Below are 15,320 nucleotides of genomic sequence, written 5' to 3' on the forward strand. Positions count from 1 at the left end.
AATTTCTAAAAAAAGCGTTTGAAACACAAGAACATCTTTTTCTTTTAAAGGTGTAATATGAATTTATTTTTAATCATAATAAATCATTATAATTTTTATTATATCGTTAAAATAATGATTATTGTCATTGCGATTGACAGAAGATATTACACTTCCAGAGTGCCACAAATCAATATCAAGACGAATCCTTCTTGTAAACGCGGACCATCCGGGTTAGAGGTGTCCTCGAGATGCGGTGATGGCTTTGTTGTATAGGTTCGCGCAGCTGCACGATCGCAGTGGCACGCGGGTCTTCTCCTTCGTCGTCACTAGGACCGTCGTGCGCGATCCTGACAGGGACGTCACGAGTAAGGAACTAGTATGCGGTTTCCAGAGATGGGCCGTCGCTTTCTCGCGCGGGGAAAAGGTAACTCGATCAATACAGGCTTAAATCATCGAAATCATGAAATTTATATTTTCACAAACTTCTAATTAATTTTTAATAATATAAAGGGTATTAGAAATCAATTATTTTCCTTGTATGTGAATAACCATTATCTTAAAAATCTCCCTTGGTTTGATCTTCAAGTATTTCGATATTAATTTGAATTTTTATCCCGAGAAATACTATACATATTTATGATATATATATAAGAATAAATAGAGAATAATAGCGAATCTCGCTATTTTTATCTTTTCAAGGTCCTGGGCGTGTACCTGGTATGGCGTGGCGCGTCAAGAAACCTCCGCGTATACGTGGACTTTACGTTCACGTTGCTGAATCGAGAACACTTCTCCATGAACGAGAGCTTTTCCGGCAAGCGTGTCAAGTTCACTTACGAGGCGCCTGCCCAGGGCAATCGCAGTTACATCGCCGTGGCGGATCTCTACAGCCGTAATTTCGCCGATACAAACAGCGAGTTCCAGCTGGAGTTGTCCATGGCGAACGTGCGGACGGTATACATGACCGAGGTGAGAATGCCGACGTCGGTATTCTCGGCCGGCCAGACGAAGCCGAGCAAGCTGGAGACCGACTACTTCGCGTTCGGCGGTTTTGACTGGAATCTGGTCATCTATCCGCACGGCAAGGACACGGACGGTTCTCGCGGCCAGGACAGCCGCGTGAGCGTTTACCTCATGAGGCTGTCGGGCTTCGATCATCGATGCAGGGTGAGGTACAGTCTGGCCCTGGGCGAGAGCGATCGACGAATCGACTCGGGACAGATCGAGGACATCTCCGATGCCGAAGGCTGCGGCTTTGGCTGGCACACGCGGGTCAGATGGTCCGACGTCGCGCACAAGAGCACGCTTCGCGTGTCGCTCGAGATGCTCGAGGCAAGAACCATCTGCGAGATCGCGGTGCAGGCGTTGGGCTCGTCGGTCCTGCCGGCTGCACCATGCTACGATCGCGACAAGCAGGCCTGGGCCATACGCGCCGATCTCAACTCAGATACCGTCAGATTGCACTTGGTGTACAAAGACATCCACAATGTGCCGAGGAATCATTTAAGGTATTGATCTTATTAATTATAGCACATGATCTAAAATTGACATTATAATAATATTAAAATAATATATTTCAGACGATAATAAAACATTATTAAAAATAGATGTTCTTAGATAAATCAAGCAATCAATAATGTCATAAAGATTTAGAAAACGCTAAATCTTTGAGACGTTTTTCATTTGTGCAGGTACGTTAGTTGGTCGGCATACTTGCTGAGGGGCGAGGGACCAAACGTCGCGGCGATTGGACTGCCCGGCGAACCATTCAGCCGCTACTATGTTCAAGAGTCCACCGACGAGGGTATCATCATGGAGACTAACGTGGATATGAACGAGGTGAAGGAGAATCACTGTCCATACCTCACAGACAAGGGGCAGCTGAGGATCAGACTAGAGTGGAACGAGAGTCACCTGCTCTTTCAGGCGACCTATCACAAGTACGACGATGTATGTCGCGTGCACAATCAGCAAATGCGGCGTGAAATCATGTCGCTGCAGGCGGAGAATTATAGTCTCGAGCGGCAGCTCTTCAGCTATCAAAAGAGTCTGGCGTACGCGCAGGCGCAACAACAGCAGCAAAACCCAAATCAGCAGCATCACGCAGTGGGTCATCAGGGTCATCTAGAGCGATCGGCATCTAGCGACACCGAATACGCTTGACAAGTGGAACGCGAGTTACCAATGTCACCAACACCACCAAGTAGCCGACGTCTGCTGCCGCCGACGACGACGACGACGGCGGTGCCGGACGACGACCAGCAGGTGCATCAGAACCTGGTCAGGATGATGGACCGGCGGCTGAGCAACGTGCAGTTGCAGCAACATTTGTACGAGGAACAACGGCACCGTCATCGACACAGCAACGGCAGTAGCGGTGTCTCTTCGCCCAGACGGAGCATCGATCGCAACAGCCAGGAGTATCGTCACAGTATCCTGCAGCAGCCCAGATCTAGCGTCGGCACCAGATCCAGCAATGGCGGAGGAGGTATAAACGGTGCTTACGAAAATCGCAACAACGATCGGTATGCCGGCTACTATCTGGGATACGTGGGTCAAGCAGCGCATAAGCGACGCAGGACCACATTCTGGGAGACGCTGACGGGTCTGGTGTGTTCCCTGGGCGCTCTGGCCTCCAGAGCAGCGAAGATGGCAGCTAGACGGAGCGATCCTCTCTGAGGGTACGATCGACGATCGAGGACTCGACGTGATGACCGCGATTGCCGAGGATGGGCAAACGCACGGAATGTAATGTGGAGCTCGTTGAGATGCACATACAGTGCGTTCTGTCTTCTGTCTCTCGGTGCAATGTCTCTCGTCGAACGGATTTTGAAAGATATGGAAAAAAATTACGTAACCAATCAAAGGAATCGTATAAGCTTGATATAAAGCCAGATGGTGTGTATGCAACTTATTTTTTTTACATTTATATATTTCTCTAAAATTTAAAACATATATTTTTTCTCTTTTTATTAATTATATTTCTTTTTATGTAGTTTTCCTTTTTAATTTAATTGCGCGCGCGAGATAATAGAAAGCAAGATAACAGAAATTAAAATTAGTTTGCTATAATTAAATCTCTTTTGATATAATACATCGTATCAACGAGATTAAAAATTTATCTTAATTTCATAGTTTTCTTTATTTTTATGAGATAATATATTATATATATATATATATATATATATATATATAAATTCTCTCTCTCTCTCTCTCTCTCTCTCTCTCTCTCTCTCTCTCTCTCTCTCTCTCTCTCTCTCTTTTATTTATATATAAAAAATATATTAAAAATATCTTATTATCTTTTAAAATTTTAAACATTGAGGAGATATGCAACATGAAAAATGCGTTATACGCGCCATGTATTCCCTTTGGCCAATTTTCATGCGAGGTCTGTATGCGAATGGTTTCTGTTGAATCTGTCGAATGATTTAAGAGATCACCGATTTTATGAGACAGAACGTCCCGTATACATGCAACGCGATAGGGAGCAAAAGAATAAGAGAAAGAGGATTGTAGGGGAGAATTTAGGGTCGTGTTCGACTCTACATCTTGTACGCACACATACACACACAGACACAGAAATTTACACACACGAATCTACACACGTACACAAATCGCGAACACAAATCTATCTACTTGTCAATTTACTAAAGAACCTATTTTCCTCTAAAGACTTTTTTCACCTATTGTGTACATCGCCGTGGAAATAAGAGGATATGCGCGTTGGCACATAGTCGCCAAGCCAAGTAACAGTACTGTAATTATCGTAGTATATATATCAAACAGAATTAGAGTACAGTTAATGTTATATAAGCGAACAAATTCCAGGAAAGAGAAAGAAATAGAAAGAAAAAAAAAGAGAAAAAGCACAGACTCGTGCTTCTTTGGGAGCTCTCAAAAGACCGCTTCGTATAATGCCATCGCTGTGCGAATTAAGTTCACTCAAACGCTTTAATCGACTTTGTCCCCTTCAAATTGATCTTTTTACTACGAACGTTGAGAACGTCATCGTTACATAACTATGGTTCCATTGAATCTATCACCACTTGCCATATAGATACTTAATCGAAAGATTGAGTCAGTTCTATTAATTATTCTGAAACGATTATCCAAAATATATGTGAATTAATAGGAATTAAAAATAGATATTTTGCGAAGCTGAATTTCATATTTTTACAATTGGAGATTGGCTTCGATACTATATAGTGTCATTTTCTTCCTTATAAATTGAAACAAATTTAACTTATAAAATTGATTACAAATTTTTTTAAATTAAATTGTTTTCTTTAAATTAAAATAAATTTTCTTTTTATTTCATATTTTGATATTGGAAATATGATGTTAACAACGCAATGTAAGAATATAAGCTAAAATTACACAGTTTTTAGACAAATTTCTGACTTCAAAGATCAGAAATACGAAAATTTACAGAATAAATTTTTGCGCGTTCGTGTTTCTTACTATATATTTCTCAAAGAAATCAATCAATCTGTACATAAAATATCACACGACTATTAAGACATTTAAATCGAAAACGATGGCGTCATACGCAGCCTGTAAGCACAGACTGCATTCGCCTGTCGTGGAAGATTAAATGATCAGGGTAAAAAAGACAAAAAAGCGAACGAATCACTCTTCCACTGTTACATATTCATGAATTTGATGTCATTGAGATGATCATGGAATCGCCTAATTATTTTTCCAAAGACTCTCTTACACTATTACAAGGATTTTAAAAGAGATTTTCGGCGAAGTTGCGTCGTGCTCTCGTGTCTCATCTAATTTCCTATTTGTCGCGTACCGCCGTCGAGTATTTTAGAATCAATATCTCGGTGTAAATGTTTCGCGACATCCTGCAGCCTAATCGTGCACGCGAGCAACTGGCGCCGATATAATTTTCATCTTATTTATCAGCAGTGTGTCGTATCTCTCGCGCCGACAAAATTCTATTCCGAGATGAGAAATTATTATGCGAGGAGACGAGAAGACGTAAATGTAAAGTAAGAATGAAAAATCTTGCAGTATTTTTTTCCTTTGCAGTTATGCTTATTTCAGAGTCTCTTCATGCCGTCTCTGCAATGCGTACCATGCAGAAATGTATTTGTAAAGAATCTGCAACGGAAGACGTTTTTAAGTCATTCAATACTTTCTCTGTTGCAACACCTGTACTATTTGGCAATTTGACAAAAACATCTGCGGTAATATTAATCTACCGTTGAAATTTTTATATTATAAAGAAATATAACACACACATATACAGGGTGTTAAAAAAGTGGCGGATACGCTGTACAGGGGTGAATTCCTGAGGTTATTTGGAGACGATTTTTCCTCAGTGAAAATGTCGAGGCACCAATAATTTTCGAGTTGTAAGTAATTGAAAATAAAGGGCTTTTCGTAAACTAAGTATTGTGGAATTAAAATATTAACAAAACTACATTCTTCAATTAATTTCAAGTCGACTTTAATTTAATAGAATTTTAATTTAAGGCTTAGTTACCAAGATATATGATGGCAAAAATTGGAAGCTTGCAAAAAATGATGACTTCTCTCGACATTTTCATTGAGGAAAAATCGTCTCCAAATAACCTCAGGAATTCACCCCTATACAGCGTATCCGCCACTTTTTTAACACCCGATATATGTATGAATATCTATCGTATTTTTTAACACCCGAGATATGTATGAATATCTATCGTAGTTTAAATTTTTTATTCAAACGTGATTTTTTCTCAATTACAATATTCGAACGTATTTTCTCAGATGCGATATTAACATTTCTCTTATTCATAGAATGATATTTCATTCGGTGTAATTATATAATTTTGCGTCGGCGTTTTCATCTTACTTTACTCCCTTGCCGCCAAAATGATGCAATAATTTCCGCCTCGTCTCACCGCGACGATATTTTCTCATATACATACGAGCGCCGTACGTTAGCGAAATATATAGCTATGCGAACCATGTACCATCCCCACAGATGCACATGTGTATTTGCGACACCGACAGGTAAAACATTTGATCGATACAGTATATACGCCGAATATTCCGCGCAAACACACATACGTGCATTTATGGACAACCGAAATTGTCCTGCGTAATGTGTATGCGTATATGTGTGCCCTTAGGTGACACGTCGCTCACATCTAGAATCTCGTCTCTCGCATCCATACGGCACCAGCAGCAAACGTCAATTTATCAGGAGAAACTGTTGACACCGGAATCGCCGGCGGCACATTTACGTGTCAGTTTCAAAATCAAAGTTTAAAGGCTGAATTCTCGATTGGCACATTGTTATTCTCGCTTGCATTTAAAAAAAAAATCCTCCCGTGTTAGATTGTCTGATTTTTAATAGAGAAACAAAATGTATTTTTAAGGTGGAAGGGATTTGACGTCCTGATCAACTTGAAAGATCGATGGAATTTAGTGTTAGTTCGATTAACACCGGAGCAAAACTTGAACAATTTTTATTGAAAGGGAAAGAGATTTTTGCAAATTAATTTTAAATTAAAAAAAAATGTATTTCTTTCTGACTGATCGCAGTTCTTCTTATAATCATTAATTTATTTCACATTTTTATACATTTTAATCCTTGTGTTATTAATTAAAATTTACATAATACAAGAGTGTTGTCTATATGTTACATATTAAAATATGCTCCAGTTAATCTTGACAATGATAATGGCAAAATACCTGATTGTGGAGTCGAAAGTATTAGCAGTCTGATACGTAGTACTATACGACGATATTGTAAACGATTTTGTCGAGAAGCTATAACAGAAGATGTTAAGGCTGCGAAAGGACCAGGCTCGCAATAGTAGCTCGTAACAATACGCCCACATCGCGCACAATCCATGTCCTAGTACTGCAGTCAATTTCATCGGGATTATATCTGTCCTGCCCGCGTCTCTTAGCGACAAGATTTTCTCAGCATCCTTCGGCTGGAATGGACGCTTCGAGAAAAGCGCTCCATCCGAAACTTTCTACTCGAACACGCGCTCGTGACAAGCGTATATAGCAGCAGCAACAGCTCTGACAATCGCACCTAATCTCTTCATCGCCACGATGAAGATTAAATGTTTGTTCGCCGGCGCGAATTTTCGTCCCTTTCGTTTTTGACGTTAGTTAGTTCTGTGTCTTGTGTCATAGAACAAGCGAGCTCAAACTGACAGCGATTGTCGAATTACTAAAAATCAATGTGTTAGAAAAAAAAAACTGATAAAGAATGATATGAGACATAAAATAATTTGTTTCAAATTAAATTAAATTGAAAATTTTTTTCTTGTATAACAAGAGGATTTATATTCGTATATAAATTCTACCAAAGTTCGTAAACCTTGCTTATTTTTTTTTATTGCGTTTATTTATATGTTAATAGTTTTTACGTCAACTTCAACGTTACTAAACAACTACTTGTTACGTAAGTAACAAGTTCGTCAATCATTTTTCCATGATAAATATTTTGAGAATTGAACGAAACTTGATATAGACAATCGTGAGTGCTAAGTGACACAGATATATGATCACGAATTTGTAAATAAAACTTCTCGTGTAGCTGTCACGATTCAACAATTCAGTCAATTAAATTCACTCTCGCGCGAGAACACGCAACGAAGTTTATCATTTTAGTCGATTATGTAATAAAATATCGTACGAGAAACATATGTTTGATGCTCGCAGAAAAAGCATTGAAAATTCGAATTAAAAATAAAGTATAATCGATAAAAAAATATCAAATTACATATTCTTTAATAAATTATTATCTTTCATTTAATATTATTTTTGCTTACAATACAAAATATAGAAAAATATCTATTTTTTTGTAACATCAGAAATTTATATCAAGTTAATTCTGAATGAAATTTTAAACTTTGATTTAGATCTATATTATCAATCATGATTGATTCGTTTGTAATGTGACTTGTTTAAAAATTAGCGAAGAAAAGCGCAGACGAAACAGCTCCGGCGAACAAATATATATATATATATATGCAGAAAATAAGTTTAAAAAACGCTCTAGTGATATAGCGACAGTCGCGCGATCGCGCTTGTTAGTTTGTATGTACAAAAAAATCGATCCGCGATCGATCTTTCTCGCGTGCGTTTTATTCTACATTCATCGCGCTCGTTTACTTGCCGATACTGTATTCGTTCACACACGTTATAATATATGTGTATATACAATTTTTCGATGTGTACATCGTCGTTTTAAGCGCCATTGTGTCGCAGCCGATTCAATGATTCGCAATTACAAGCTGCCTATAGTAATTGATCGCGAAAGTAATCGCAATATTTTATTACATTATAATCGATCATTTGTGTACTTATCGATGATTTCGTACTTGACAAATTACAAATGATGTTTTGAAGTACTTTAAAAAGATTCTATCGCGGTATTTTCCATTGGTACCCTTAATCTGACGAATCTGTAGAACAAATCGATCAATCGAGGGTCAAGGTAACGTGCACCGCACGAAATTGCGAATAGAGAATATGGTTAAACGAAAGCCGTGTACATATACATATATGCATATATACAATGCATATATACATGATAAATGACACGTATATTTGTATACTACATGTACATACATTTGATATCGAGCGTGCACACAATATACATATATTATCTAGTTGTTCTATAAAGGAAGGAAGAAACATTGTCAAACGTCAGCGGAACAAAACAAAAAAACAAAAATAAAACAACGTTATCTTTGTTTTCGCGAAATGTCGTGATAGGGATTCTACTTTATTGTTTATGTATATTCATTATCCATAGATAACAAAAAAGAAAAAAATAGGCGACGATACTATGGCGCAATAGGAGGAAGCTTATGTCAAGTATAGTTCGGCGTTTCCTTTTTCCACCTGTCATTCAAAAAACGAGGACTCTCCTTTAAATTAATGTTATCTATATCCGTATAACTTTCGAGCACAATGCAAGAGCACATTTTCTGCGACCTTTTTTCATCCGTGTGTGATTCTATTAAAAATGATTAAAAAAAAAAAGAAAAAAACAAAAACAAAAGATGTGAACGCAAAACACATTCTCAAGAGTTTTGAGACAAATACTAATGTACTTAAACCATCTGTGAGTCTGCCTCGTCTTTTATAAAGTTCTTGCTATATTCAATCTATTGTATTCTCAATTCGTATGATATCGTCCCATTATCCAGATAATCCTCTCTATTAATTTAATAATTAATTAACAGATTGACAGACTGCATGATCCAATTTTTAGAAAAATATGTATACATTTTTTAAATACGATAATATGAAACAATATTATTTAATATTAATTAATATCTTTCACTGTGTGTGTAGATAATCCATAATAATTTAAAAATTCTAAAAAAAATTAAATATTACATTTTAAATATTTTACGTAGAAAAAAAGAGTGCGAAAAAGTTATTTTTGTATAGAAGATCTTTTTACTTTTTTTCTTTTTTTTAGAATAATTTGTTACAGTCGTTAAATTTTTATCTACTTTTTGCAAAGCTGATAATTCTCTAGAAAATGCGTTGCAAAAGAGCCATAGCCATCGATCATATCGGGTGACCTGATTCAACAGGTGCTTTTGGAAGGGGACATACTCCCCTTCCTTTTTCTCTTAGTCCTTAGTCACTTGACATACGATATGCAAGCGCTTGTCCAAGATCATTCGAGATTTTGTGATCGTGGTGCACGTTAGTCGTCAGTCAATGGGACACGCACCTATAATCGCGAATATATCCGAACAAAATATTTTTTATTAAAATTTTTTCCGACAAGTGCACTACCGACTACAATTAAAAGGCGCAAATTAAGTGATATCGCTGTCGAAACGCCTGTGCAATTTATCTAATTGTAAAAATACACGTGCATTATATGTAATCCCCACCAACTCCATTAATTACGCTTAGTTGCAGAAATAATTGCATATATATTGCACATTTATGACTCGTCAGTTATATTCTTTGTGGAACGAGTCCGCTCGTTCCACAAACTACGTTTCTCATCTTTGCGAATTTGATAAATAAAAGTGAAGTTCAGAGAGAGATATTATGGAGAAATATTTTGAAGAGAGTAAATATTTTTAATAAATTATCAAAAAAAATTGTCACATACTTTTTGTGTGACAGAACGTCAGAACTGAACAAACTGAAAATATTTCCAGTGAATTAGGAAGAAATAATAAATAGTGTGTCACTTCTTTGCAGGTTTTAATCATGCAATTATAGATGATGACGAAATCTATAAGTGACAGGTGATTCTTCAAATTTCGAGACATCGATAAGAATCGCAGATACAATCGCAACTATCATCGAGTCGATTATCGTTCGGAGACACGTGGATATTCGAAAGTCTCGAGTGGGGGAGTGGGGCATTCATTCCCGCATGCAAGGTTATGGCAGTGACAAGGAAAGGAAAGGAATGATATATTTCGCCAAAAACTGTTGATCATATCATATACAAAGAGATCTTGGCATTTCAATTATCAGTGATTACGTTTCCGAGTGATAGTCATCGCTTTTATGTCGAGTAATCTTTGTTGTTCCATTCTTGCTACAAAAATTTCGTTATCTTGACAATGCGATAACTAGTATCTGTTTGATATCATCGTATTTTCCAGCAAAAAAGAAAGGTGAATATCAGAAAAAGTTTGAAAGATTTCACTGGCAAATGACTCGAGAATCGACAATCAAAGACATTCCTTACGTGTGTAATTTTAGAATACAAGCACATTCTGAAACAAACGCAAACAGCAAGATGCTGACTCAACGATTAAGTAATCGGAGATTGCTGGTCGATTTCCTCGCGTTGATGTTCGGCCTGGGTGCTTGGATCGGTGTAAATGGCATATATGTACAACTGCCACTTATAGTACACACTGCACCGGAGGAATGGAGCCTGCCTGCGCACATGGTGATGTTGGTGCAGTTCGCCAATTTAGGACCTATACTGCATACCCTGTACATAAAGTAAGTCTCTTTTATCTTAGGATGACTAGATGACAATTCTGATATTATATCTGATATAAAGTTCTGATATAAATATCTTTTTCAGATATACTGCTTGGGCATACGATAGATATATTATTTATGCTCTCCTGAGTGCTGGAACATGTTCCTGTATCGCATTGAGTTGGCTGTACGATCATACTTCAATTGTCTTTGGCAAAGAGCACTCGACTGCCCTCCTGTCACTGATGTTTGTGACCGCCCTCGTTGGATGTACAAGCTCTGTACTCTTCATGCCATACATGAGAAACTATCGTGAGATTTATCTAGTATCTTATCTGGTTGGGGAAGGACTCAGTGGGTTTGTACCCAGCGCGGTTGCTCTAATTCAAGGCGTTGGTAGCAATCAAGTGTGCGTCAACGTTACTAAACCAGGATCGACTCATCTAGAGTTCATCCCCAAATCAGACCCAAGATTCTCTTCTCAATTATTTTTCATTTTTATCGGCACTCTATTATGTCTGAGTTTCTTGTCGTTCTTAGGCTTAAATTTTTTACCTATAGCACTTGGAGAAAGAGTCAAGCTTCCAAGCAGTATGGAAATGTTGCCAACCGACACAAACGCACCACCTAGTTATAAAACTAATTCCGGTTGGAAAATTCCGAAACATATATACTATTATTTATTAATAATGATAGCCATAGTCTGTTTTCTCGGCAATGGTACTTTACCAAGTATACAGTCGTATTCCTGCCTACCATATGGCAGCATCGCATATCATTTGACAGTCACATTAGCTTCCATAGCTGGTCCATTGGCCATGTCCTTAGGATTCTTTATTGAAACGCCGGCAGTTAAACTCCTTAATACTCTTACAGCAATTATTTTAATACTTTCAGGCATTGTTTTATACTTGGCGGCAAAATCGCCTCATCCTCCTCTTCAACATTCATGGGTGGGTGAATTGATGGTAGTCGTTTTGTGGATAACTCTGTGCGGTTTAATAGGATTTGTAAAGATGGGCATTACAACTTTTTATCGGCCCGATCCTGGAAGAGGTCTTTATTACACTGGCGTTGCAACACAAATCGGATCTCTGATAGGTGCAATCACCACATTCTGTTTGGTCAATTATGCAAAATTATTTCAATCTTATTCGCCTTGCGCATATCTTATGGAAGATTAACATAGCCTGTACTTAGTCCTTTCAATTATTTGCACAGATAATATTGTTAGAAAATTATTTTTAATATGCTTTTTTAGTTTTATTCAAAATTTTATTTATATATTTGAGATATATTATTCAATAATTAAATTTATTAATTTTTAACTTATTTTTTTCTGAAAATAGGGAACAAATTTTTTATCAATGCATTTTATGATTTTAATCTTTATATATTTGCACGAGATTATTGTGATTATTTTTTCATTATTAGTTATATAATTAATTACATATGTTATATATAATAAAAAATAAATTGAATAGTTATAATAATAATTGTATGCAATGAAACGCATTTTATATATGTAGCAAATATAATTCGGATGATATACATAAAATTTAGTAAAGAGGATATTAAAAAATTATTTTTATAAAAATAGAAATATGTCAAAATAATAATGCATTTTTATATTAATATCTTAAATTATATAAATTCCATCATTAAAATGCATATGTAAGAATATTGAATTATATTTCTGTAACAATTTTCTCCTCGTTATATTTGCTTTTTTCTGATTATTCAAAATTTAGTAGTATAAAACAAGTAATTAAAAAAATTCAATGAAGCAATCTCGATTTTTTCTGAGTAAATAAAAATGTAATCTTTGCGTTCTTTTATATAATTTATATAATATTTATAATTATCTACATTAGGTGTTTAGTATTTGAACACAGCTGTGTTAAATCTTCCTTTTATAATTAGATCTGTACCAGATTATGCATCATACAGTGTTTGAGTTGAACTTGTGTATAACTTGTGTATAATCTGTCCCCTTTCATGATTGCACAACTCATGCTCAGTTTTATCTGATAAATTTTATTGAACAGATTAAGAACAGATGGGTGAGACGCTTCTTTTACTTTCACTCTTATTATAGCCTCCTGACTCTCTGCTGTTCACAAGTTTATGCAAAGCAGAGTTCGCTATTGTTACTTATTGAATACATATATCTGTGATATTTTAATGCTTATTAATACATATTTGGATTTGAATTTTCGAATATCAGTATTGGTGTGAGTATCAGTTTATTTCATTCAAAGTATATGTCAATAATTATCTTTTAATTATTGACAGAACTATGTGTATATATAAAAACAAATACTAATTGTTTATTGTTGTACAGGAATAAATGAAGAGATAGAAAATATGCACAATGAAGGATGATTCACAAGTTAATCATTATCTTGGACATGTCAAATGTGGCCGTGCAGTCATCCATATTCTCGTAATCTTATTCGGTGTGTCCACGTGGATTGGCGTCAATGGAATATTCATTGAATTGCCGTTGCTTGTCAATATCGCTCCGGAAGGTTGGAATTTACCCGCATACATAGTAATAGTGGCGCAATCCGCAAATGTGGGTCCTGCGATATATACTTTCTTACGTAAGAACGAACGCGAGTTGAACGAATCGTTGTGCATATTGTGCTTACTGTTCTTACAAATCCTCGCTATGGGGCTACTGATCTTTTTTTACGACAAAACAACTGTCATTGGTGGTGAGAAACACAGCCTGATCTTGCTTGTCTCGGTATTCTTTAACGCTCTGGTCGGTTGTTTCAGCTCTGTACTGTTCATGCCTTATCTTCGTGACTTCGATGATATTTATATCGTGTCCTACTTCATTGGGGAAGGTCTGAGCGGTGTGCTGCCAAGTATAGTAGCATTGATACAAGGGGTAGGAGAACGCTTAGAATGCAATACAACGGAAATAATTTCTCTCGATACGTCCCAAGTAAAGTTTCCAGGACAATATTACTTCCTGTTTCTAACTCTTGTGCTTGTTTTGTCGCTTGTCGCGTTTATCATTTTACAATATTCTTCGTTTGTACAAAATAGGAAGAACTCGCGTGATTCTAACTTTTTCACACAAACTAAAGTACAATTAGTAAATTATAAGCGATACAACGAGCTTGATATTAGCGCTGATATCTGGTACATTGATCAGATATTACCAAAGAGCAAAAACGAGGAAGCAAATTGTTCTTCTTTAAAGAAAGCAGATAATTTGTACGTATTTAGGAAAATTTATTTGTACATTCTGATTGGAATTTGTTGTTTTTTTAATAATGGATTTCTTCCAAGTATCCAATCATACTCGTGTCTACCATACGGCCACCTTGCTTATCAATTATCCATCACTTGTGCTCAATTCGTCAACCCACTTGCATGCTTCTTGATATTCTGGATTATGGTGTCAAACATGAAAATTTTCAATTGTTTATCTCTAGTATGTTTAATTACTGGATGCTATGTTATATGCATAGCTTTATTGTCTCCTACTCCACCGTTGCAAAGATCGATAATCGGTGTAGGATTGATCGTTTTGTCCTGGATCATCATATCGGCAGTCGTTTCGTATTTAAAGCTTGTAATCGTGTCCCTCCTGAAACATATATCTTCGTCGAAGGCTCTTTTCGATATAGGCATAGTTATGCAAGCGGGTTCGGCGAGCGGTGCAATTATTTCGTTCATTTTAATCAATTTTACCAATTCTTTCAAGATGTATGACTCTTGTTCTAAGTAAAGAGAATAATCGAAAAGCACCGTATATGTACTGATAATGCAAGAAATTTAGATATGTAAATTAAAGTGCAATAACGAAACTAAGACAATAGCGCTTTTTAAAAAAAATATAAAAGTGTCTTTATAAAAATATCAATAAATAGTGATGTTTTACATTTTTATTCTTAAATAGTCTGAAAAAAATGAATGAAAAACGATATGAAAAAGATATATTATACAAATACTGTCAGTATGGTATAATATATATATATATATTTTTCACGTTAATTTTTTTTCGCGTGTGATAAAGTATTTAAAATTATTCATTCAATTAAAATGAGAAGCTAAGTTTTTATATATAAAAGACTCGTATATATATATATATATATATATATATATATATATATATGTAGTATATATACATGAGCATTTACAAGTATTTTTAAATATCCATACACATGTATATTTAATAGTAGGTGATTTAATAATTCAACGAAATATTTTAATAGCAAGAGTGCATTTAGTTTTTATATAGAATTGTGTCTACATAAACAAACGGGTATTGTTACTTATTGTTAGTGATAATAATAATATATCTCACACATACAGTATATTTTAATATAATTATAAATAGAACACGCAAATATTGTTGAAAAAGTTTATATATA

At 35.9% G+C, this 15,320-nt stretch overlaps 3 protein-coding genes across 8 annotated transcripts in view; all 3 read left to right on the plus strand.

The window, feature by feature from the left end:
• Window positions 1-2,145, plus strand: part of LOC145948999 (uncharacterized) — an 85,347-nt gene extending 83,202 nt beyond the window's left edge. For all 5 annotated transcript variants that reach the window (XM_083058658.1, XM_083058661.1, XM_083058657.1 and 2 more), the window contains 3 exons: window positions 159-406; window positions 682-1,490; window positions 1,674-2,145. In XM_083058658.1, coding sequence (XP_082914784.1) covers window positions 239-406; window positions 682-1,490; window positions 1,674-2,145 — 1,449 coding nt within the window. In that variant the 5' untranslated portion in view covers window positions 159-238. The remainder of the gene's footprint in view (window positions 1-158; window positions 407-681; window positions 1,491-1,673) is intronic.
• Window positions 2,146-9,627: 7,482 nt separating this feature from the next.
• LOC145949004 (solute carrier family 52, riboflavin transporter, member 3-A) lies at window positions 9,628-13,161 on the plus strand. Of its 2 annotated transcripts, XM_083058669.1 has the most exons (4): window positions 9,628-10,048; window positions 10,183-10,607; window positions 10,696-10,944; window positions 11,030-12,279. In XM_083058669.1, the coding sequence occupies exons 3-4, from the start codon at window positions 10,733-10,735 to the stop codon at window positions 12,108-12,110; spliced, it is 1,293 nt and encodes a 430-aa protein (XP_082914795.1). In that variant the 5' UTR covers window positions 9,628-10,048; window positions 10,183-10,607; window positions 10,696-10,732; the 3' UTR covers window positions 12,111-12,279. The 2 variants fall into 2 exon arrangements, with proteins under 2 accessions (XP_082914795.1, XP_082914794.1); XM_083058668.1 differs by lacking the exons at window positions 9,628-10,048; window positions 10,183-10,607 and having other exon boundaries at window positions 10,614-10,944; window positions 11,030-13,161.
• On the plus strand, window positions 13,025-15,281 carry LOC145949005 (solute carrier family 52, riboflavin transporter, member 3-A). Its single transcript, XM_083058670.1, has 2 exons — window positions 13,025-13,160; window positions 13,271-15,281. Exon 2 carries the CDS (start codon window positions 13,301-13,303, stop codon window positions 14,672-14,674), a length of 1,374 nt encoding a protein of 457 aa, XP_082914796.1. The 5' UTR covers window positions 13,025-13,160; window positions 13,271-13,300; the 3' UTR covers window positions 14,675-15,281.
• The last annotated feature ends 39 nt before the right edge of the window (window positions 15,282-15,320 follow it).

This window comes from Prenolepis imparis, unplaced genomic scaffold, assembly GCF_030444845.1.
Source record: "Prenolepis imparis isolate NDT839.2.m4 unplaced genomic scaffold, iyPreImpa1.0 SCAF_2, whole genome shotgun sequence".
In the NCBI taxonomy this organism is placed as follows: Eukaryota; Metazoa; Arthropoda; class Insecta; order Hymenoptera; family Formicidae; genus Prenolepis; species Prenolepis imparis.

Coding starts and splice junctions, on each gene's coding strand:
- LOC145949004 (XM_083058668.1), top strand. CDS start 10,646: ATGACTCGAGAATCGACAATCAAAGACATTCCTTACGTGTGTAATTTT. Junction 10,945..11,029: donor CTGCATACCCTGTACATAAA/GTAAGTCTCTTT, acceptor TATCTTTTTCAG/ATATACTGCTTGGGCATACG.
- LOC145949005 (XM_083058670.1), top strand. CDS start 13,301: ATGAAGGATGATTCACAAGTTAATCATTATCTTGGACATGTCAAATGT.